At 46.1% G+C, this 26310-nt stretch overlaps 1 protein-coding gene across 1 annotated transcript in view; it reads left to right on the plus strand.

Annotated features, from left to right (window-relative positions):
• The first annotated feature begins 4826 nt into the window (after nt 1–4826).
• LOC143793645 (uncharacterized) overlaps nt 4827–26310 on the plus strand; it is an 80834-nt gene continuing 59350 nt past the window's right edge. Inside the window, exons 1-2 of the mRNA XM_077280704.1 lie at nt 4827–4998; nt 5284–5388. Coding sequence (XP_077136819.1) covers nt 4944–4998; nt 5284–5388 — 160 coding nt within the window. The 5' untranslated portion in view covers nt 4827–4943. The remainder of the gene's footprint in view (nt 4999–5283; nt 5389–26310) is intronic.

Genomic DNA, 26310 nt, shown 5'->3' on the forward strand with positions numbered 1-26310 from the left:
GTACTTAAATACGTGGCACTTAAATACGTGGCACTTACATACGTGGCACTTACATACGTGGCACTTACATACGTGGCACGTGGCACTTACATACGTGGCATGTGGCACTTACATACGTGGCACTTATATACGTGGCACTGAAATACGTGGCACTATGACTGTCAGAAAATGTTCATTAAACGGTTAGGGGTGAGGTTAGAGGTAGGGTTAGGGTTAGGGTTTGGATCCCTTTATCACCCTGATGGTGGTGGGTGGTGTTTCAGTGTTTTTTTTCTGTTTTTTTTCTATAAAAACGCATGCGTTTTTAACGCAAACAAACGCATGTGCTTAAAAACGCATGCGTTTACATAGACAGCAATGCATTTTTTTGCCGCAAATAAGCGCATGCGTTTTTTTGCGGCAAAAAAACATATGAAACTGAGCTGTGAAATGATGAATCCGGCCTTGGAATCCGTTTTTTCATGCATGTTTCCATTCAAATCATGCACATTTTCCGTTTATTTACTTATTTCCAAAAACGGCATTAAAACCGCGCATAAACCGCACCAAAAAAGCATCAAAACTGCACCAAAAACTGCATCAAAACTGCACCAAAAACTGCATCAAAACCTGGTGCAGTTTTGCAGTTTTGGTGCGGTTTTGATGCAGTTTTTGGTGCGGTTTTGATGCAGTTCTTGGTGCGGTTTCGGTGCGGCTTTTTCCGCAGCATGTGCACAAGTCTGCGGCTCCCATAGACTTACATTGGTTGTGCTCTACACTGCGGATTTGATGCAATTCAGTGCAGCAAAAAACGCTGCGGATCTGCAATCAGATCCGCAACGGGTGCACACAGCCTTAGCATTTAGTGAACCTAGCCAAAAAGCCAAGCAAAAAACAAGTGTGGGATCGCACTTTTTTGCCATTTCATTGCACTTTGAATTTTTTTCACATTTTCTGCTACACGACATGCTAAAACCAATGGTGTCGTTCAAAAGTAGAACTTGTCCCGCAAAAGACAAGCCCTCACATGGCCATATTGACGGAAAAATGATGGCTCTGAAAAGAAGGGGAGCGATAAACGAAAACAAAAAAGCTCCAGGGGGTGAAGGGGTTTAGAAACATGGATATGGACATATCTATGGAAATAGACATAGATATGTCTGTATGTATCTATCTATCTATCTATCTATCTATCTATCTATCTATCTATCTATCTATAATGGAGTGTGGGTTGGACAAATGTAAAGAGGAGGTCGGACAGAAATGACATCACAAATCTTTTTGAAGATAGAGGGGGGAGAGGAGGGAGGGGTTGGGTGTGTTTTGGAGGGGGTGTGGTAGGTTCAGGCTTAGTAGCAGTGCAATGCATCATGGAACTTGTAGTATTAGAGCACAGTAACTCAGGAGAAAGGAAGTTGTCGATTAACCCCATGAGAGCTGAATCCAGCACTAAAGTGGGCTGCTACGGCATGATAAAAGGTAATATTGCTAAAATAAACACAGTAGATGTTTTCAGTGGCCCATAATAGCAAGATTTATGAAAAAAAAAAAAAAAAAAGGTTATAGTAGTGGACAACTTCTTTAAGTTCAATCGCTCTGAACACGAAACTTTGGATTGATTCATTATTGTTCTGCGAGATGTTAATGAATCGGACTCTCTTCTTTATAGTGTCCTTTTAAAATCATCTTCAACTCTGGCAGGGTCAATTGACTTTTCATTTCTAGCATGCTGCGGAGGTTCAGTCCTGGGTTGGTGGCTTTCACCACCCCCTCAATGATCTCATCTGGCTGGTAGCCTTTCAATAATCTGCATCGATCTGGTGCAACAAGTTCATATAAGACAGTTTCTCTTTCTGCTCACACTCTCCAATCTGTCCCAGGATCTTGAACTCTTTCCTTATGGTGATTTGTGGTGTTGGAGAGTACTGGTTTCCTGATTTATCAAACCCAAGCATGTTAAAACTTTTGTCAGAGTCTGTCACACGTTCAGAGGGTTGGGTAGATTTCTGCAGGGCTGTTAAGGCTTTGAATTGTTCTTTCAATTCCTATAGTTCTGTCGGCAGAAGGAGATTCCTACTCTTGGTAATTGGTGCTGCTCCTCAACCCGGTTAGAAACTGTCAGCTCCTGGAGGAACGTCCTCATGACATCTTCAGCTTCTTTCTCCCCAGCTCATCCATCTGTGTATTAATGGCAGCTACAAGTTGTCTGTGGGAGCGTATTTTAGAGATCTGTTCTTCTGACATCTTTATATGTTCTGCTACTGTTCTTAATTCTTCATATGTTAACTGAAGAAGCAGTTCACTGATCCTGTCCATTTGTATTTCCACATCCATTGCTGCTAGTGAGTTTTCTTTAGGGCTGATCCCCTTTAACTGGTGTAGCAGAGTTGAGGTGCAGTGCTGCTGTATTTTCCAGTCACTTTGCATCTTTTCCCTCTACATGCTAATTCCCGCTCAGAATTCCCTGTACGGACCACCAATGTTACATGAACGCCGCTAGATTCAGATAGGGGCAGGACAGGTCTCATGAATTGTTTGGAACTGACAACATTTCTTCAAGCACAATGTAATGGAGGAGGGGGGAGGGTTTGCTGAGCGAGATTATCCCTGTAACACAACTTCTTCCAGTCCTTATCTTCCAGCTCCTGATATACTTCCTCAACTAGCAGTACAGGGGGTTAGCCCAACTCCACTCTGTAATGAAATCCTGTATCCCTATGGTTCACTTGCCTGAACTTCTGTTAGACAGATCACAGAAAAACACCACTCATCACTTTGGCTGCTGCCAGAACAGTAAACAAGTTTCCCACAATCCCCCTGGGGCTCTGCTAACCACTCTCAGTCTACTATGACTGTGTTAACCCCTCTAGTTGCTGGATGCTTTTGAAGCAACAGTAGTTAGCACTATTTCTGCATGTCACAATACCCATTACTGACTTAGGACTAAGTTAACCCTCTATCTCCCTGATTGTTTATCTTCTGACACCATTTTCCTGTCTTCAGAATTTGTCCTGTATCTGCCCTCTCTGGTTCTAACCTGCCTAGGCAAGCTTCCCTTGCTTACTCACTCCCGCAGTCATTTTCCACCCTATTAATCCTGTGATGATGGCCTGGCAGCCTGGTCCCATCAGCTCTTTTCAGGCCAGAACCTGCATCTACTCAGGACATGGCTTATATAGAGAGCGTATCAGGCCGACTACGAGACCTGTAGCCTACAACTGACCACCAAGAGCCAGAGCCTGGAACTGTCCATGGTACTTCGCCTTCAGTTTTATCCAGGTGACAACACGTTGTCAGATCTGACACAAATTCCACAATATAATTGTCTCCTACAAAAGAAATGTCACTGAAGAGAAGACGTTAGTGACCGACTAGACCACTTTCTGTCCATCACCACATTCACTTCAGTGTAGAGTTCTCGCTTCCTCCTCGACATCACAGGACTGAGAAAGATCGTGGACTCAGCACTGAGGAAGCTGAGGGGGTCACTGTGGACATCACTGTTATTATGGGGGACTGTGGACATCACTGTTATTATGGGGGACTGTGGATATCACTGTTATTATGGGGGCACTGTGGATATCACTGTTATTATGGGGCACTGTGGACATCACTGTTATTATGGGGGCACTGTGGATATCACTGTTATTATGGGGCACTGTGGATATCACTGTTATTATGGGGCACTGTGGATATCACTGTTATTATGGGGCACTGTGGACATCGCTGTTATTATGGGGGCACTGTGGATATCACTGTTATTATGGGGCACTGTGGATATCACTGTTATTATGGGGGCACTGTGGATATCACTGTTATTATGGGGCACTGTGGATATCACTGTTATTATGGGGCACTGTGGATATCACTGTTATTATGGGGCACTGTGGATATCACTGTTATTATGGGGCACTGTGGATATCACTGTTATTATGGGGCACTGTGGACATCGCTGTTATTATGGGGCACTGTGGATATCACTGTTATTATGGGGCACTGTGGATATCACTGTTATTATGGGGGCACTGTGGATATCACTGTTATTATGGGGCACTGTGGATATCACTGTTATTATGGGGCACTGTGGATATCACTGTTATTATGGGGGGCACTGTGGATATCACTGTTATTATGGGGGCACTGTGGATATCACTGTTATTATGGGGGCACTGTGGATATTACTGTTATTATGGGTCACTGTGGATATCACTGTTATTATGGGGCACTGTGGATATCACTGTTATTATGGGTCACTGTGGATATCACTGTTATTATGGGGCACTGTGGATATCACTGTTATTATGGGGCACTGTGGATATCACTGTTATTATGGGTCACTGTGGATATCACTGTTATTATGGGGGCACTGTGGATATCACTGTTATTATGGGGGCACTGTGGATATCACTGTTATTATGGGGGGCACTGTGGATATCACTGTTATTATGGGGGCACTGTGGATATCACTGTTATGGGGGCACTGTGGATATCACTGTTATTATTATGGGGCACTGTGGATATCACTGTTATTATGGGGGCACTGTGGATATCACTGTTATTATGGGACACTGTGGATATCACTGTTATTATGGGGGCACTGTGGACATCGCTGTTATTATGGGTCACTGTGGATATCACTGTTATTATGGGGGCACTGTGGATATCACTGTTATTATGGGGGCACTGTGGATATCACTGTTATTATGGGGGGCACTGTGGATATCACTGTTATTATGGGGGCACTGTGGATATTACTGTTATTATGGGGCACTGTGGATATCACTGTTATTATGGGTCACTGTGGTTACTCGTTTCCGTGCAGCTTTTCTTAGTTCTGTCGTTGTTCCTGTGATTCTGGGGCGTTTTGTCATCCGTCTCATCCTTGGCTGCTCATGTGTTCAGTCTTTGGTTTCTTTCTCATCTTCAGCTTTTACTTCTGTTGAAGAAGAGTGATCTGAGCGTTCATGGCTGTAGTCTACGCTGACCTGAGATTTACCAGAGCCCCCCGCCAGGACCCAGGTCAGTACAACCCTCAATCCAGGAATCCCCTGTAATATACAGAATTGGCTGGATCTAGTGGGAGTCAGGGGGTCCGGAGAGGCCGGTGCTCTGGGGGATATTGATGGGTCGTTATATACAGTAGTAACCGTACACAGGAGCAGCCGGATCCTGACTGCGTGTCATCACACCTCTCCAGATAATAACAGGGGTCAGTGATGTCCCCGTCACTACAATAAAGGGTCTCCTTCTTTAACATAACCCAGAACATGACACTGACACATGGCTCCATCTTCACATTCACAGGTGTCAGCAAAGAACACGAGGATGAGAACTGCGCCATTACATATGAAAACGTGACCATCCCGAAGGTGAGGGACCAAACCCAATCACGGAGGCCATGTCCCAAAGGTAAGAGAAGCCAGAAATCTGTGATACCAGAGAATAAAGACCAAAGCACCGTACTGTAATCTGTATATAATATACCCCAGAGCCGCACACTGTACTGTAATCTGTATATAATATATCCCAGAGCCGCACACTGTACTGTAATCTGTATATAATATATCCCAGAGCCGCACACTGTACTGTAATCTGTATATAATATATCCCAGAGCCGCACACTGTACTGTAATCTGTATATAATATATCCCAGAGCCGCACACTGTACTGTAATCTGTATATAATATATCCCAGAGCCGCACACTGTACTGTAATCTGTATATAATATATCCCAGAGCCGCACACTGTACTGTAATCTGTATATAATATATCCCAGAGCCGCACACTGTACTGTAATCTGTATATAATATATCCCAGAGCCGCACACTGTACTGTAATCTGTATATAATATATCCCAGAGCCGCACACTGTACTGTAATCTGTATATAATATATCCCAGAGCCGCACACTGTACTGTAATCTGTATATAATATATCCCAGCACTGTAATATACATATACATATATATATATACACTCACCGGCCACTTTATTAGGTACACCATGCTAGTAACGGGTTGGACCCCCTTTTGCCTTCAGAACTGCCTCAATTCTTCGTGGCATAGATTCAACAAGGTGCTGGAAGCATTCCTCAGAGATTTTGGTCCATATTGACATGATGGCATCACACAGTTGCCGCAGATTTGTCGGCTGCACATCCCAAAGATGCTCCATACAAGGCAGGATGGATCCATGCTTTCATGTTGTTTACGCCAAATTCTGACCCTACCATCCGAATGTCGCAGCAGAAATCGAGACTCATCAGACCAAGCAACGTTTTTCCAATCTTCTACTGTCCAATTTCGATGAGCTTGTACAAATTGTAGCCTCAGTTTCCTGTTCTTAGCTGAAAGGAGTGGTACCCGGTGTGGTCTTCTGCTGCTGTAGCCCATCTGCCTCAAAGTTCGACGCACTGTGCGTTCAGAGATGCTCTTAGGCCTACCTTGGTTGTAACGGGTGGCGATTTGAGTCACTGTTGCCTTTCTATCAGCTCGAACCAGTCTGCCCATTCTCCTCTGACCTCTGGCATCAACAAGGCATTTCCGCCCACAGAACTGCCGCTCACTGGATTTTTTTTCTTTTTCGGACCATTCTCTGTAAACCCTAGAGATGGTTGTGCGTGAAAATCCCAGTAGATCAGCAGTTTCTGAAATACTCAGACCAGCCCTTCTGGCACCAACAACCATGCCACGTTCAAAGGCACTCAAATCACCTTTCTTCCCCATACTGATGCTCGGTTTGAACTGCAGGAGATTGTCTTGACCATGTCTACATGCCTAAATGCACTGAGTTGCCGCCATGTGATTGGCTGATTAGAAATTAAGTGTTAACAAGAAGTTGGACAGGTGTACCTAATAAAGTGGCCGGTGAGTGTATATATATATACATACAGGGTGGTTCAAAAGTATGTGGACAGAAAATAATAACATGTATTTTGATTTATTATTATTCATTTTGAATTTTTATTCTGTTAAACCAGAGAGTTATGTGACACAAAATAGTTAATAAATAACATTTCCCACATGTCTACTTTACACCAGCACAATTTTGGAAACAACATTTTTTTGCTAGGAAGTTATAAGGGTTAAAATTTGACCAGTGATTTCTCATTTTTACAACGAAAATTACAAAAAAACATTTTTTTAGGGACCACCTCACATTTGAAGTCAGTTTGAGGGTTCTATATGGCTGAAAATACACAAAAGTGACACCATTCTAAGAACTGCACCCCTCAAGGTGCTCAAAACCACATTCAAGAAGTTTATTAACCCTTCAGGTGCTTCACAGCAGCAGAAGCCACATGGAAGAAAAAAATGAACATTTAACTTTTTAGTCACAAAAATGATCTTATAGCAACAATTTTTTTTATTTTCCCAAGGGTAAAACGAGAAACTGGACCCCAAAAGTTATTGTACAATTTGTCCTGAGTACGCCGATACCCCATATGTGGGGGTAAACCACTGTTTGGGTGCACGACAGAGCTCAGAAGAAAACTAGTGACGCTTTGGAATGCAGACTTTGATGGAATGGTCTGCAGACGTCACGTTGCGTTAACAAAGCCCTGATGTACCTAAACAGTAGAAACCCCCCCAAAAGTGACCCCATTTTGGAAACTAGACCCCCCCAAGAAACTTATCTAGATGTGTGGTGAGAACTTTGAACCCCAAAAGCCATGTTTGATAAATCTCCCCCTTCATCACCCTATTACACATACTGTCCAACCTATATATATATTTTGGAGCGCCCCCAAGGGCCGTGGGGTACTCGGTATTGGGTCTTTCGATTCACGGGGGGATGTCACGGTGGCTGACCCGGTCCGTGGCCCTGGGACGTCCGTGTAAAAGGGAAAGGTCTTTAAAGGGGGAAATGTTCGTGACACAACCTGTGGTATTCGGTCAGGGTGACCAACGCTGCTTTAAGGGGTCCGCTGGGGTGATGTTATGGCAGCTAGATGGCATACCTTCCCACAGGTGAAGTATGTCCCCAGGGCTTCTCAGTGTGTAAATGGTGCAGAGTGAGAGGCGCAGTGAAGAACGGGGACACCAGGTTGCAGTCTCTTTACCTTTACTGAAGACTTCAGCATCCACAGTCCAGAACACCGGATCACAGAGCAGGCAGAGTCCGGCCGGTTTGGAGGCAAGTCTGGAGTTCCCTTATTCAGGTAGAAATCAGTAGCCTTCCCCTAGCACCGTGGTGTTGTAGACCCTTACTGCTAAGCTTCTCATAAGGTCCTCACAGATGTTGTAGATGTTATGTCTCTTTCTCTCTGTCCCCCAGATGAATAGGACAAACCCGTATGACCGGTGGCTTGAGGCGGTTTACAGGGACTCTATCATGCCCCAGCCTCTAAGGGGGGCCACCTTGCCTCCTGGGTGTAGGGCGAACAGGTAACGTGAAATTAGCTGTCCTGCCGGTCTCTGGAGCAAGGTATTAAGAACTGTTGCTCACCCGGTTTTCCAGCTACCGGGATCCTGCGCCTCAGAAGGAGGCAGCCTGTGTAGGGCTGTTCCCCTCCTGGAATACACTGCTTTGCTACAAATTCTTTCACCCTCTCTGCAATACAGTTCTCTTTCAGTGTCTCTTTCTAGAAGCTGCAGCTCTCAGGGCAGGCGCAGCTCCGTGTCCTTCTGTCTCGATCTCTGACAGGATCCCACCCCTGCCAGGGACCATCTACCTGAGCGAAGCTCAGCCAGCAACTAACTCACTTCCTCCCCAGGCAACCATTTTGTCCTAAGTATGAGGAGTGCCCTAATAAATAGGAGCAGAGCTCCCCCTGGTGGCCTGGAGTATGAAATGTGTTGCATGTTTGTGATACCTGGATTCAGTTGTCCTTCTTTGCCTCCAAACGTAATATCACTCCCCCCTAGAGGAGAATGATATTACTGCAACGACAAGGACCCTGGGGCGCTGCACTCCCCCCCCCCCGTAAAAATCCAGTACTCCCGGACTGGGAAAAGAAAACAACAATACATTAGCAAAAGACATACAAATTTTTTATGCCATAAAACAAATTAATATAAACTGATGCTTCCCTTTAAGGGAGGTGTGATCTCTTGAGCATTGCATAACAAAAACATTTGTACATGGTAGGCCTACTTTTGGAAATAGAACAATTTACTAAAACAGTACATTAACTGTGAAACGCAATTACCTATACAGGTATAGTATCTTAAAACTTCAAAGTGCAAACCAACATTTTATTACTCTTACTCTTCTTCACATGCAGGACTGTCTATCAACCCCCACGGGCTCACTGCATTTTCCTTCTCTTCCTTTATTCAAAAGTGCATCACTAAAAATTTTCTCAATCTCAATTTTATTATTATTCTCTATATCTCCAGCTACATACTATTGACTATATAAACTCAATTCTATCCATTATATTAACTCTTTAATATACTCTTTCAAAGGCATCAATTAAACTTCCCCTTTAAGGGCTGACTCAAGTCTTTTCTGAGGTAGTGCAAAATAATCAATATCCAAGTCAATTAATAGCATTTGTCATGAATCCCCAATGGCTAGGGATAGCACAGGATAAGCAAAGTATAATAAATATCGGACGAGCTCTAGGGTGATGGAACCTGGGCTGACCGCTGCCCTACGCCTGACAAACGCAACTAGAGATAGCCAGGGAGCGTGCCTACGTTGGTTCTAGACGCCACGCACCAGCCTAAGAGCTAACTAGTACTGCAGAGAAAACAAAGACCTCACTTGCCTCCAGAGGAATTAACCCCAAAGATATAGTTGCCCCCCACATGTATTGACGGTGAAATGAGAGGAAGGCACACACATAGAGATGATATATATAGCTTTAGCAAATAGAGGCCCGCTGAAAACTAGAAAGCAGAATGACACAAAAGGGGACTGAGCGGTCAGCAAAAAACCCTAATCAAAAAAACCATCCTGAGATTACAAGAACCCATGTGCCAACTCATGGCACATGGGGAGAACCTCAGTCCACTAGAGCAACCAGCTAACAAAGAGACATTCTAAGCAAGCTGGACAAAAAAACCAAACAACTGAAAATCAGCACTTAGCTTATCCTGAAAGATCTGGGAGCAGGTAGGCAGGAACCAAACAGAGCACATCTGAACACATTGATAGCCGGCAAGGGAAATGACAGAGAGGCCAGGTAAAATAGGAAACACCCAGCCTCTGATGGACAGATGGAAACCAAAGGCCGCAACCCACCAAAGTCACCCAGTACCAGCAGTAACCACCAGAGGGAGCCCTCAAACAGAATCCACGACAGTACCCCCCCCTTGAGGAGGGGTCACCGAACCCTCACGAGAACCCCCAGGGCGATCAGGGTGAGCTCTATGGAAGGCGCGGACCAAATCAGTCGCATGAACATCGGAGGCGACCACCCAGGAATTGTCCTCCTGACCATAACCCTTCCACTTAACCAAATACTGGAGTTTGCGTCTGGAAACACGAGAATCCAAGATCTTTTCAACAACATACTCCAATTCTCCCTCCACCAGCACCGGAGCAGGAGGCTCGACCGAAGGAACAACAGGCACCTCATACCTCCGCAACAACGACCGATGGAACACATTATGAATAGCGAACGATGCTGGGAGATCCAAACGGAAAGATACAGGGTTAAGAATCTCCGAGATCCTATAAGGACCGATGAACCGAGGCTTGAACTTAGGAGAAGAGACCTTCATAGGGACAAAACGAGAAGACAACCACACCAAGTCCCCAACAAGAAGTCGGGGACCCACGCGGCGACGGCGATTAGCAAACTGCTGAGTCTTCTCCTGAGATAACTTCAAATTGTCCACCACCTGATTCCAAATGTGATGTAGCCTGTCCACCACCACATCCACTCCAGGACAATCCGAAGACTCCACCTGACCAGAGGAAAAACGAGGATGAAACCCCGAATTACAAAAAAAAGGAGAGACCAACGTGGCCGAACTAGCCCGATTATTAAGAGCAAATTCGGCCAGTGGCAAAAAAGCAACCCAGTCATCCTGATCAGCAGAAACAAAACACCTCAAATAAGTTTCCAAGGTCTGATTAGTTCGCTCCGTCTGGCCATTCGTCTGAGGATGGAATGCAGACGAGAAAGACAAATTAATGCCCATCTTAGCACAAAACGTCCGCCAAAATCTAGACACAAACTGGGATCCCCTGTCAGAAACGATATTCTCCGGAATCCCATGCAAACGGACCACGTTCTGAAAAAATAAAGGGACCAACTCAGAGGAGGAGGGCAACTTAGGCAAGGGTACCAAATGAACCATCTTAGAAAAGCGGTCACACACAACCCAGATAACGGACATTTTCTGTGAAACCGGGAGATCAGAAATAAAATCCATGGAAATGTGCGTCCAAGGCCTCTTCGGGATGGGCAAGGATAACAACAACCCACTAGCCCGTGAACAGCAAGGCTTAGCTCGAGCACACACTTCACAAGACTGCACAAAGGTACGCACATCCCTAGACAAGGAAGGCCACCAAAAAGACCTGGCCACCAAGTCTCTAGTACCAAATATTCCAGGATGACCAGCCAACACAGAAGAATGGACCTCGGAGATGACTCTACTGGTCCAATCATCCGGAACAAACAGTCTTTCTGGTGGACATCGATCCGGTTTATCCACCTGAAACTCCTGCAATGCGCGTCGCAAATCTGGGGATACGGCGGACAATATTACCCCATCCCTAAGGATACCAGCAGGCCCAGTGTCTCCAGGAGAGTCAGGCACAAAACTCCTGGAAAGAGCATCTGCCTTCACATTCTTTGAACCTGGCAGGTATGAAACCACGAAATTGAAACGAGAAAAAAATAACGACCAACGAGCCTGTCTAGGATTCAAACGCCTGGCAGACTCAAGGTAAATGAGATTCTTGTGATCAGTCAAGACCACCACGCGATGTTTAGCACCCTCAAGCCAATGACGCCACTCCTCAAATGCCCACTTCATGGCCAAAAGCTCCCGATTACCCACATCATAATTGCGCTCGGCAGGCGAGAATTTTCTAGAGAAGAAAGCACATGGCTTCATCACCGAGCCATTAGAACTTCTCTGTGACAAAACCGCCCCCGCTCCAATCTCGGAAGCATCAACCTCCACCTGGAAAGGAAGTGAAACATCTGGTTGACACAACACAGGAGCAGAAGAAAACCGGCGCTTAAGTTCCCGAAAGGCCTCCACGGCCGCAGGAGACCAATCAGCAACATCAGCACCCTTTTTAGTCAAATCAGTCAAAGGTTTAACAATACTGGAAAAATTAGCAATGAACCGACGATAAAAATTAGCAAACCCCAAGAACTTCTAAAGGCTCTTAACAGATGTAGGTTGTGTCCAGTCACAAATAGCCTGAACCTTAACGGGATCCATCTCAATAGTAGAAGGAGAAAAAATGTACCCCAAAAAAGAAATCTTCTGGACTCCGAAGAGACACTTTGAGCCCTTCACAAACAGAGAATTGGCCCGCAGAACCTGAAACACCTTCCTGACCTGTAGAACATGAGACTCCCAGTCATCAGAAAACACCAAAATATCATCCAAATACACAATCATAAACTTATCCAGATATTCACGGAAAATATTGTGTATAAAGGACTGAAAGACTGACGGAGCATTGGAGAGTCCAAAAGGCATTACCAAATACTCAAAATGGCCCTCAGGCGTATTAAATGCGGTTTTCCACTCATCACCCTGTTTTATCCGCACCAGATTATACGCACCGCGAAGATCTATCTTAGTGAACCACCTAGCCCCCTTAATGCGAGCAAACAAATCAGTAAATAATGGCAATGGATACTGGTATTTGACTGTAATCTTATTCAGAAGGCGATAATCTATACAAGGCCTCAGGGAACCATCTTTTTTTGCCACGAAAAAAAAACCTGCTCCCAGAGGGGACGAAGATGGACGAATATGTCCCCTTTCCAAGGACTCCTTAATATAATTCCGCATAGCAGTATGCTCTGGCACTGACAGATTAAATAAACGACCCTTAGGGAACTTACTGCCAGGAATCAATTCTATAGCACAGTCACACTCTCTATGCGGAGGGAGCGAATTGAGCTTAGGCTCCTCAAAAACATCCCTATAATCCGACAAAAACGCAGGGATCTCCGAAGGAGTAGATGAAGCTATAGAAATCGGAGGTGCATCATCATGAACCCCGTGACATCCCCAGCTTAGCACAGACATTGTTTTCCAGTCCAGGACAGGATTATGAGTTTGTAACCATGGCAGACCAAGCACTAGTACATCATGTAAATTATACAGTACAAGGAAGCGAATCACCTCCTGATGAACGGGAGTCATGCGCATGGTCACTTGTGTCCAATACTGCGGTTTATTCATAACCAATGGTGTAGAATCAATTCCTTTCAGAGGAATAGGAACTTCCAGAGGCTCTAGACTAAAACCGCAGCATTTAGCAAATGACCAATCCATAAGACTCAGGGCAGCGCCTGAATCCACATAGGCATCGACGGAAATGGAAGACAGTGAAAAAATCAGAGTCACAGACAAAATGAACTTAGACTGCAGAGTATCAATGGCAAAAGATTTATCAACCCTTTTTGTGCGTTTAGAGCATGCTGATATAACATGAGCTGAATCACCACAATAAAAACACAAACCATTTTTCCGCCTATAATGTTGCCGTTCACTTCTGGACTGAATTCTATCACATTGCATAGTCTCAGGTGCCTGTTCAGAAGACACCGCCAACTGGTGCACGGGTTTGCGCTCCCGTAAACGCCGATCAATCTGAATGGCCATAGCCATAGACTCATTCAGACCTGTAGGCGCAGGGAACCCCACCATAATATCCTTAATGGCCTCAGAAAGACCATTTCTGAAGTTTGCAGCCAGGGCGCACTCATTCCACTGAGTAAGCACCGACCATTTCCGAAATTTCTGACAATATATTTCCGCTTCATCATGCCCCTGAGAGAGGGCCAATAAAGCCTTTTCAGCCTGAATCTCTAGGTTAGGTTCCTCATAGAGCAATCCCAATGCCAGAAAAAACGCATCCACACTGAGCAATGCAGGATCCCCTGGTGCCAATGCAAATGCCCAATTCTGAGGGTCGCCCCGTAGGAACGATGTAACAATCTTGACCTGTTGAGCAGGGTCTCCAGAGGAGCGAGATTTCAAAGAGAGAAACAATTTACAATTGTTCCTGAAATTCAGGAAGGTAGATCTATCTCCAGAAAAAAACTCTGGAATAGGAATTCTAGGTTCAGACATGGGAGTGTGAACAACGAAATCCTGTATGTTTTGAACCTTTGCCGCGAGATTACTCAGGCTGGAAGCCAAACTCTGGACATCTATGATAAACAGCTAAGATCAGAGCCATTCAAGGGTTAAGAGGAGGTAAGAAGCAGCTAGACAGCAATTAAGGGCTAGGCAGCAAAACTCTGAAGGAAAAAAAAAAAAAAAATTTTCCTTGAACACTTCTTTTTCTCCTGCTTCAGCCCAAACAATTAACACTTTGTGGGCCGGCTATACTGTCATGAATCCCCAATGGCTAGGGATAGCACAGGATAAGCAAAGTATAATAAATATCGGACGAGCTCTAGGGTGATGGAACCTGGGCTGACCGCTGCCCTACGCCTGACAAACGCAACTAGAGATAGCCAGGGAGCGTGCCTACGTTGGTTCTAGACGCCACGCACCAGCCTAAGAGCTAACTAGTACTGCAGAGAAAACAAAGACCTCACTTGCCTCCAGAGGAATTAACCCCAAAGATATAGTTGCCCCCCACATGTATTGACGGTGAAATGAGAGGAAGGCACATACATAGAGATGATGTCTATAGCTTTAGCAAATAGAGGCCCGCTGAAAACTAGAAAGCAGAATGACACAAAAGGGGACTGAGCGGTCAGCAAAAAACCCTAATCAAAAAAACCATCCTGAGATTACAAGAACCCATGTGCCAACTCATGGCACATGGGGAGAACCTCAGTCCACTAGAGCAACCAGCTAACAAAGAGACATTCTAAGCAAGCTGGACAAAAAAACCAAACAACTGAAAATCAGCACTTAGCTTATCCTGAAAGATCTGGGAGCAGGTAGGCAGGAACCAAACAGAGCACATCTGAACACATTGATAGCCGGCAAGGGAAATGACAGAGAGGCCAGGTAAAATAGGAAACACCCAGCCTCTGATGGACAGATGGAAACCAAAGGCCGCAACCCACCAAAGTCACCCAGTACCAGCAGTAACCACCAGAGGGAGCCCGCAAACAGAATCCACGACAAGCATTATAATAGCAGGAACGATGCGAGAGACCCTTTATTAACCCCCAACGTTCGCCTTGGGCGGACTACAAGGTATGTATCCAGACCTGGAATTCTGCCACACCAACGGGTTTTTCTTCAGGTCTCTGAAAAGCAAAGGAGTTCTCACAACAAGATTAGCAACAGTCTCTGTTGGAAGCAGTCTCTGTAAAAGCATCCGTTGTAAAACCAGTAGGAAGCACCTTTAAGAAGGTGCAAACTATTTACAAGACAGTTTGTGAATCATTCACCGTCCATGATCCAATGTTCTTTAAATGGGAAGTAACTTGTGCAAAAACACAGGATCCCATTAAGATGGGACCCCTTTAATAAATACCCTGGCCGGGTGCAACAAACTTAAGCAGCAGAATGATGAACATAAACTATTTACCGTCATTGTTCCAGTTTTATGGGCCTCATTGCAGTTCTGGAGGTAGCACTGGTGGAGGTAGCCCTTTAGGGTACTGGCGGCTACCAGGTGCTACATATGGGGCTCCCTCGCTCCAGACAGGGGTCTGAGTGCCCACTGAGTTCTGTTCCAGAACAGCTTTGGTGCAGGTTGCAGTTGGTGCTGTGGTTACCGTCGTCTCTGTGGTAGTGATAGTGCACACGGTGGTCTTTGTAAGGGTGCAGGCAGGAGTGACTGCATGGGTAGTGGTAGTGTAAGCTGTTTTAGTACAAAGCGGCGCTGTTACAACATGAAGACTCATGGCTGGTGTTTTGGAGCTGGGTGTTATAGGGTCTCTACGCTTGTGCACGTTCAAAGCAAACCAACCCTTTTCACCAAGGTGCCTGGTGTAGGTGACACTATCTCCTGGATACAGGTCCCTATCCGGGTGTCCTTCTCACAAGTGACACTCCACGTCCCTCCTATTCACGAAAATCTCCGCGTATAGTCCCTGTTCATTTATAAAGCCCCATCCTCCTTGCAACTTGAAGGCGACCACTGTGCCCTGCTTACGCGGGGCCTGGTTAGCAGTGGGGTCCTTGTAGGCCTGGGCTTTGACCTGCAGATCTCGCTTGTCAAAGGCTCTGCGCTGGGCCTGGTGTTTCTCCTCTTTTTCCTCCCACTTACGGGCGAGCTGGCACTGGTAGGCCTCCCAGCTCAAAATCTCCACAGTCGCTCCCTTCCGCTCAGTGGTTCCGGGAACCCCATGAGATCGGGCTCTGGTTTGACCCATCGATAGACAGTCTTTTCTGCATATAGCTCACCCGGCAGGGTGGTGGGCGCAATTGGGGCTTTCATAAACTGCTCCATTCCCATGGCCTGGTCCCAGGGCTCAAGATGCTGGTGCCGGCTAGAACCGTGGGAGGTGGCGCTGCCACGAGGCCTATCAGCAATCCCTCGGTCACCGTGGCAGGGTCGGCGTCCTTACCTGCCGCATCGGTGTCTTCCGTGCCGGTCGGTTCCGTTGGTGGCGGAGTCTGCAGCGGTGCTGGCAGTGGGTCCGGAAGCGGTGCTGATGGATCTTCCGCAGGCGCCGTCCGACATGTCACCTTAGTGCTCAGCCGCATCTGCAGGAGCTGGTCTATTAACTCCTCCACGCCGGCCTGCAGGAAGTCAGGTCTAACTGTAATAATTATAGGGGATAACTGTTATGATCTGGTGACCTTGGAGCCGCATGAAACTTTCTCTGGAGTCGGTGGAACCTGTACTGACTGCAAATCCTGAACTAACACTGCAACTAGAAGTAGTCGTGGGGTGTGCCTAACATACCCTAGACACCTCGACACAGCCGGAGGACTAAATACCCCTATAGATGGAAATAGGAATGCTACCTTGCCTCAGAGCAGACCCCCAAAGGATAGGCAGCCCCCCACGAATAATGACTGTGAGTAGGAGAAGAATAGACACACGCAGGTAGAAAACAGGATTTAGCAAAAGAGGCCACTCTAGCTAAATAGGAAAGGATAGGACAGATTACTAGGCGGTCAGTATTAAAACCCTTCCAAAAATATCCACAGCAGATAATACAAAAAGTTCCACAATCTAACTAAAGACATGGAATGTATATCTGCCACTCCAGAGAATCCAACAAGACTGAGAAAATACTGACACAATCTAAGCTGGACAAGAAAACACAAAGAATAGCACTGAATTGTGAAGCACACAACATGTGTGCCACAGGAAAAAAAAAACAGACACTTATCTTTGCTGATTTGGCAGAAAAGCAGGAGGAACCAGGCAGAGGTCCTACACCTCCCAACAACAATTGACAACTGGCAAGGACTAATGAATCCTGCACGCCTAAATACCCCAGTCAGAACTGCAATCAGCAGACACACCTGACCAGGACTGCAACCCAGGGACAACTGCATTACCACCTGCTCCCACCGGAGGGAACCCAAAAGCAGAATTCACAACAGATAACTCAGGAGACTCTTTGCATGGAACAAGACAACTACAGGACACAGTTTTATAAGTGGTAAAGTCTATATTATCACACGGTGATTGAAACAGGTGCAGAGAGAAACTCAAGTCCCCAACACTTGGTGTAAATATTAATCTATTAGTCTATAGGGAACTTCGGAGGAAAACGCAATCATGCAGAAAGTCTATAAAGCATAGTTATTCTTGAGGATACTTGACACGAGTAAGTCCTTGTTTAGTCCAAACACAGATATATATGCTTATAAGGCAGTTCAAATAATATCTTAGCTCAACCAGGGAGGCCTGGGTAATAGTCTCAGGTTTTTGCAGAGCAGCAACAGCTTACATGTCCAGCAAATGCAGATGGAAGTAAACACGAGCAGCAGATGAAGGAGGATTACTGGAAACTGGTGTATGCAGCAGGAACTCAGAGCAGAGTAGCAGGATCACCACACAGGTTCACAGGAGCAGGTATATGACCAGAGAGTCACCAAGGTCAGGAGCTGGATGCAAGGCAGAATACTCTAGCACAGACTGAAGGCTGGGGTGGAGTTTTATAGCAGGAAGACACAGTGCACATGAGACCGAAGACGCCATCTTGGAAAGGGGCAGTAATGCACAAAAGGTAATAAAAAATGTTCAGAGTCCTGACACCAATGGGTGATGCCTGGCCGCGGTGTCTCTCCAGGTGGCTGGGGGAGTCCTCTGCTTCCACCCCACCCTCTGGTTCTGGGCAGCTGGCCATGGCGTCCTCCTCGTGGCTGGCTTCTTCCTGGTCTTTTTCCCACTCTCTCCTCTGGGGGCGGTTTCTTTTTGTCTCCTCCCTCCATTGAGGATCAGGAGGCGGATCTCGGCTGCTGACGGACACATCCTCAAGGTATAGAGGTATTTGGACTGGGCGGCCATTATTTTTCACGCTTCTCAGTTAGTTCCCGCCCACGATGGCACGTCCTTCTCCCGAGCTCCTCGTTGCGCAGTAATGGCGGGAATTTTGGCGGTCTTTTTGCAATACACAATCCTTCAATAAATCACAGTTCAAGCATGATTCTGGCACAGTCTCTAGGCACACATGACCCGATTTTAAGGCTTAAGTAAATCCTGTTTGTGACGCCAAAAGATTGGAGCGCCCCCAAGGGCAACGGGGTACTCGGTACCGGGTCTCTCGGTTCACGGGGGATGTCACGGTGGCTGACCCGGTCCGTGGCCCTGGGACGTCCGTGTAAAAGGGAAAGGTCTTTAAAGGGGGAAATGTTCGTGATGCCACCTGTGGTATTTGGTCAGGGTGGCCGATGCTGCTTTAAGGGGTCCGCTGGGGTGATGTTATGGCAGCTAGATGGTGTACCTTCCCACAGGTGAAGTGTATCCCCAGGGCTTCCCAGTGTGTATATGGTGGATGGTGAGAGGCGCCAAGAAGAACGAGGACACAAGGTTGCAGTGTCTTTACCTTTACTGAAGGCTTCAGCATCCACAGTCCAGAGCACCAGATCACAGGGCAGGTAGAGTCCGGCCGGTTTGGAGGCAAGTCCAGAGTCCCCTTGTCCAGGTTGAAATCAGTAGCCTTCTTCTAGCGCCGTGGTGTTGTAGTCCCTTACTGCTAAGCTTCTCATAAGGTCATATTTTACTTCCGGACGGGACTATGGATATATCATATGGCTCTCTTGGATCTCCTCTGAATATCTTGCATGTCAGGTTGGCATGTCTTCCCTCTACCTGTGGATGGACCTTGTCTTATTGCCCCCCTGTGGGTGATTTATGGTTTCCGGATTGGACTGTGGACATATTACATGGCCCTTTAGGACTCATTTTCCTGGACAATTGTGCAAATATGCATATTATTATGGGCCATTTTGTAGGGAGAAGACAAGACAATTTATTTGAGCCTGAGGGCATTATGGTTGCTATATTTGCCTGTGTCTGTGTTCCTTTACTTTCTGGCAGGACCGTTGGCATTCGTTTCCATTTATCTCTGGGGACTCCAGTCATTTCTGGCTTTCGGTGGGTCTTTTGGCCCCGTTTCCTTATCACCAATGCACCTTAGACCTCATTGGGCCCTGTTGCCCCTTGTTTTTTCTATATTTCGCTACATCTAATTTTTATCTATGGGGTGTCTGATATAGGATTCCATATTAGCCTTTTAATGGTTTGCTCGATAGTTTTTTTTTGCTGTGCTTATTTAAGGTGGATTTGATGCTGGGTATGTGTTTTTCTATATTGTATTTATCTTTCTATAAATTAATAAATTATATTATGGCATATAGATATCTTGGTTATAATTATGTATTTTGTCTAAAATTGTATTTATTTGTTTTATGTATCTTTTCCTATGTGCCCTTGCATGTATCCACTCATGTTCCCTGTATGTTTTCCATCATTTGTTGTGTCTCCCCCTATGTCCCCATTGTTATATGTTCATGCATTTCTCTTTGTGGTCTGTGTTGTGTCATGTTCGCTTCCCCAGCGCACACTCTGTTGCTCCCCTTAGTCTCCCGGGAGCTGCGCAAGCGTCATGTCTATTCCTATTTCCTCCTTGATTTGGGCATGGTTTGCGTTCCATTTTGCGCATGCGCAGAGTCATTTGCGCTTCATCTTGCCCATGTGCATTACCGCACTGGTCGCATTGCCTCATTTCCGGGTTTTGTGCGCCGTTTGCTCCATGCTGTGGCGTCCCACACCTGCGTGCGATGCATTAATCTCCTATTCAGGTATTTATACGTCCTTTGGAGACTCTAAGGGTATGTGTCCACGTTCAGGATTGCATCAGGATTTGGTCAGGATTTTTCATCAGTATTTGTAGCCAAAACCAGGAGTGGAACAATTAGAGGAAAAGTATAATAGAAACATCTGCACCACTTCTGTATTTATTACCCACTCCTGGTTTTGGCTTACAAATACTGATGACAAATCCTGACCAAATCCTGAACGTGGACACATACCCTAACACACACTTCCCCTGACGAAGCTGTACAGGTTGCGGCGATACGCGTTGGGTCGTTTTAGCAGTGCCCCACTCTGGTTTCCATCCTCCTTGTCCCCCACTTGGTTGGACGCTCCTCTTCACCCTGGCTAACTCCACTTCTAAAATGTAGGTATACTCTGGCAACTTTTCGACCTTCTGATCCACATTATCACGGTGGCTCTTTTTATTTTTCACCTTGGCTGATTTTTATTACATTTAACACATGCTTTGGTTGTTGTGCTATATATTCTGCACAGGGCCTTGCATGTGTAACAGCCTTGTCTGGATCTCGGCTTTGCTGATCATTAGGTTGTCTTCATGTTGGAGTTTTCTGTTCTTATTGTTGTAGGTTATATCCTGCTCTGAACATTTCAGGGTCATTTGGGTTTTTTTTTTTCAACCTTTTATCACATCTTCATAATGTCTTGGGTGCATTGGAAATTCTACATATGTTTTCATGTGCATTACAATCTTTTTGCATTGATGTAATCCATCTTGTTGTGGCATCCTATTCATATTATATGTGGTGGGGGGCTTATGAGTGGGGCTCCTGCATTATTTTACTTATTTGTACACATATTCCCCAAAACATTTTTACTCAATACGTATTGTATTGCATATATATGCCTTTATATGCTGCATTGCATATAGCGAAAGAAAGCGACTCACGATTAAATGATACACAGAAGAAAAAGAGTCATGCTAAATATTAGAAATATAATAACACCTTTTATTGGTTAAATAGATCACACAAAGAATATTAAATATTAAAAACTAGGGCTTAGAAGAGCACAAAAATAGCCCACAATTGAACAGAGCAATAAATACAAAAGTACAAAAATATGGCAGGTGAGTGACTAGTAGTCCAAGGTAAAATTTTTTTCAACCTTTTTTTTTCAACCTTTTATCACATCTTCATAATGTCTTGGGTGCATTGGAAATTCTACATATGTTTTCATGTGCATTACAATCTTTTTGCATTGATGTAATCCATCTTGTTGTGGCATCCTATTCATATTATATGTGGTGGGGGGCTTATGAGTGGGGCTCCTGCATTATTTTACTTATGTTTTTGTTATGGTGTACCAAATAAAGTTTGACATTTTCTCATATATCATATTCGTGTGGTGTAGTGTGCAGGCTTTACGGTAGTGCTGTTTCTTTCCTTTTTTTTCTATACACTGCTCTTTACTACCGGCATTTTGCACCTCCCTCTTACTATATCCATTAAGAGTTGTGCGCCTTATTCTAGATTATAGACAATCAAGACACAGACAACTCAGCAAGACAGTTTCCATAGAACAGCAGAGCAAACACTCACAGAGCTGAGGATTTGTGACAATACCCCCCATTCTGGGGGGGGGGGGACTGTACCCCCAGGTTTCCCAGTAAACCTGTAATGGAAGACCCTGACCAGACGACCAGGGTTTACAGCTCAAGCAAGCTCTCCAATGAATGAGGTACTGCAGGGAATTACGGACTTTCCGGGAATCAAACTTCTGCACTTCAAACTCCAAACTGTCATTGACAGAAACCAGGGGAGGTGGACATGAAGGAGCCAAAACGGAAGGGACAAACTCTTTTATCAGTGATTAATGGAACACATTTGGAATGTGAAAAGATGGAGGGAGTTTGAAGCTGAAAGCCACTGGGTTAACTACCTCCAAAATCTCATACGGACCAATAAACTTAGGACTAGGGTTGAGCGACTTTCATTTTTTTAAGATCGAGTCTGGTTTTGTGAAACCCGATTTTGTCCAGAGTCGAGTCGAGTGAAGTCGGCCGATTATCGCTAAAAGTCGGGGATCGACCGAAACACGAAACCCAATGCAAGTCAATGGGGAAGCATAGCCGGCAGTGAGTGGAGGCCAGGAAAACACCTACAGTGCACATTTTACTGCCAAAAACATCCATTCTTGTTTTCTGAAGCTTGTCAATCTTAATTAACTTTATAATAATAGTTGGGCACTGGAAATTGGGGGTCATTTGGCAAAAGTTGTGGGGGTAGGGCTGGTTCAAGGTTTTAGTGGGCCCAGGAAACATGGACTACGTCATGGCGGTGGAGCAGGGAGAGGTAAGTATTTCAACGTTGCAAGTGCTGTGATCCTGAGCAAGCAGGGGGGGCACACTCGTTCGCATTGGCACTGGCACAGGGCCCCTCAAAGTACGGCGGTGTGTTTGCATGGCGGGGGCGCCTCCCACCAGCAGCGACACTTTTGCGTACTCTGAGTGGCCCTGTGCCAGTGACGTCGCCAACGAGTATGCCCCCCCACCTGATGAAGGAACCTGCACTTTCATCTGCACCTTCCTCTTTGTCCCTGTGTAAGGTGGTATAATATGCGGGAAGGGGAACCTTACTTTCAGCAGGGTCAGATTCTGGCTGTGTAGAGTATAAGGGGAATGTAGTGGTCTAGGTCAATGTACCAGCAGACTCATCTAGCAGTGGCTGGGCAATGGGCAGGATGAGGAGGAAACAGATATAGGGCCAAAGAATAAAGTAGGCTACATGCAGTTCAAAATTGGTAACAGGACTAAACAGGCGGCATTGCTTTGTTCAGTGGAGTAGCAAACCCAAGAGCAGCAGACACTGTTTCAAGGGCCTAACCACACTAGTAGGCCAAATGCAGTTTAATATCTGATAGTATAGGCCGAAAGCCAGAATGTGGAAGCTCAGCTTTGTTCAGTTGAGGACAACACCAGGCAGGGGCAGACACCGTTAGTAGGCCCTAACCACCATTTTGTTTTTTAAAAAACACTTAATGAGAGCCAGAAGGTTGAAGCTCAGCTTTATTCAGTTGAGGGCAACACCAAGCAGGGGCAGACACCGTTAGTAGGCCGGAACCACCATTTTGTTTTTTAAAAAACACTTAAAGGGAACCTATCACCCCGTTTTTTTCGGTATGAGATAAAAATACTGTTAAATAGGGCCTGAGCTGTGCATTACAATAGTGTAGTTTGTGGACCCCGATTCCCCACCTATGCTGCCGAAATACGTTACCAAAGTAGTCATTTTCGCCTGTCAATCAGGCTGGTCAGGTCGGATGGGCGTGGCTTCTTCCCCCAGATATTGCGTAGTTTTCCGTTGGTGGCGTAGTGGTGTGCGCATGTCCAACGTCCCCAATCCTGCACGGGGGGGTGAAAATAGCAGCGATGTCCGTTATTCCATTGGTGGTCGGTGGGCGCGGCCATCTTCCTTTGGCCGCGCGTGCGCAGAAGCGGCGCTCTGCTGGCCGCGGCTTCAGGAAAATGGCCGCGGGATGCCGCGCGTGCGCAGATGGAGATCGCGGCGGCCATTTTCCTGAAGCCGCGGCCAGCAGAGCGCCGCTTCTGCGCACGCGCGGCCAAAGGAAGATGGCCGCGCCCACCGACCACCAATGGAATAACGGACATCGCTGCTATTTTCACCCCCCCGTGCAGGATTGGGGACGTTGGACATGCGCACACCACTACGCCACCAACGGAAAACTACGCAATATCTGGGGGAAGAAGCCAAGCCCATCCGACCTGACCAGCCTGATTGACAGGCGAAAATGACTACTTTGGTAACGTATTTCGGCAGCATAGGTGGGGAATCGGGGTCCACAAACTACACTATTGTAATGCACAGCTCAGGCCCTATTTAACAGTATTTTTATCTCATACCGAAAAAAAACGGGGTGATAGGTTCCCTTTAATGAGAGCCAGAAGGTTGAAGCTCAGCTTTATTCAGTTGAGGGCAACACCAGGCAGGGGCAGACACCGTTAGTAGGCCGGAACCAGCAATGTGTTTAAAAACAGCAGTTAATCAGAGCCGGAAGGTAGAAGCTCAGCTTTATTCAGTTGAGGGCAACACCAGGGAGGGGCAGAAGCCGTTAGTAGGCCCTAACCACCATTTTGTTTTTTAAAAAACACTTAATGAGAGCCAGAAGGTTGAAGCTCAGCTTTATTCAGTTGAGGGCAACACCAGGCAGGGGCAGACACCGTTAGTAGGCCGGAACCAGCAATGTGTTTAAAAACAGCAGTTAATCAGAGCCGGAAGGTAGAAGCTCAGCTTTATTCAGTTGAGGGCAACACCAGGGAGGGGCAGAAGCCGTTAGTAGGCCGGAACCAGCAATGTGTTTAAAAACAGCAGTTAATCAGAGCCGGAAGGTAGAAGCTCAGCTTTATTCAGTTGAGGGCAACACCAGGGAGGGGCAGAAGCCGTTAGTAGGCCCTAACCACCATTTTATTTTTTAAAAAACACTTAATGAGAGCCAGAAGGTTGAAGCTCAGCTTTATTCAGTTGAGGGCAACACCAGGCAGGGGCAGACACCGTTAGTAGGCCGGAACCAGCAATGTGTTTAAAAACAGCAGTTAATCAGAGCCAGAAGGTAGAAGCTCAGCTTTATTCAGTTGAGGGCAACACCAGGCAGGGGCAGAAGCCGTTAGTAGGCCGGAACCAGCAATGTGTTTAAAAACAGCAGTTAATCAGAGCCGGAAGGTAGAAGCTCAGCTTTATTCAGTTGAGGGCAACACCAGTGAGGGGCAGAAGCCGTTAGTAGGCCCTAACCACCATTTTGTTTTTTAAAAAACACTTAATGAGAGCCAGAAGGTTGAAGCTCAGCTTTATTCAGTTGAGGGCAACACCAGGCAGGGGCAGACACCGTTAGTAGGCCGGAACCAGCAATGTGTTTAAAAACAGCAGTTAATCAGAGCCAGAAGGTTGAAGCTCAGCTTTATTCAGTTGAGGGCAACACCAGGCAGGGGCAGACACCGTTAGTAGGCCGGAACCACCATTTTGTTTTTTAAAAAACACTTAATGAGAGCCAGAAGGTTGAAGCTCAGCTTTATTCAGTTGAGGGCAACACCAGACAGGGGCAGACACCGTTAGTAGGCCGGAACCAGCAATGTGTTTAAAAACAGCAGTTAATCAGAGCCGGAAGGTAGAAGCTCAGCTTTATTCAGTTGAGGGCAACACCAGGGAGGGGCAGACACCGTTAGTAGGCCGGAACCAGCAATGTGTTTAAAAACAGCAGTTAATCAGAGCCGGAAGGTAGAAGCTCAGCTTTATTCAGTTGAGGGCAACACCAGGGAGGGGCAGAAGCCGTTAGTAGGCCCTAACCACCATTTTGTTTTTTAAAAAACACTTAATGAGAGCCAGAAGGTTGAAGCTCAGCTTTATTCAGTTGAGGGCAACACCAGGCAGGGGCAGACACCGTTAGTAGGCCGGAACCAGCAATGTGTTTAAAAACAGCAGTTAATCAGAGCCGGAAGGTAGAAGCTCAGCTTTATTCAGTTGAGGGCAACAGCAGGGAGGGGCAGAAGCCGTTAGTAGGCCCTAACCACCATTTTGTTTTTTAAAAAACACTTAATGAGAGCCAGAAGGTTGAAGCTCAGCTTTATTCAGTTGAGGGCAACACCAGGCAGGGGCAGACACCGTTAGTAGGCCGGAACCAGCAATGTGTTTAAAAACAGCAGTTAATCAGAGCCGGAAGGTAGAAGCTCAGCTTTATTCAGTTGAGGGCAACACCAGGGAGGGGCAGACACCGTTAGTAGGCTGGAACCAGCAATGTGTTTAAAAACAGCAGTTAATCAGAGCCGGAAGGTAGAAGCTCAGCTTTATTCAGTTGAGGGCAACACCAGGGAGGGGCAGAAGCCGTTAGTAGGCCGGAACCAGCAATGTGTTTAAAAACAGCAGTTAATCAGAGCCGGAAGGTAGAAGCTCAGCTTTATTCAGTTGAGGGCAACACCAGGGAGGGGCAGAAGCCGTTAGTAGGCCCTAACCACC

This window comes from Ranitomeya variabilis, chromosome 1 (assembly GCF_051348905.1).
Source record: "Ranitomeya variabilis isolate aRanVar5 chromosome 1, aRanVar5.hap1, whole genome shotgun sequence".
Lineage (NCBI taxonomy): Eukaryota > Metazoa > Chordata > Amphibia > Anura > Dendrobatidae > Ranitomeya > Ranitomeya variabilis.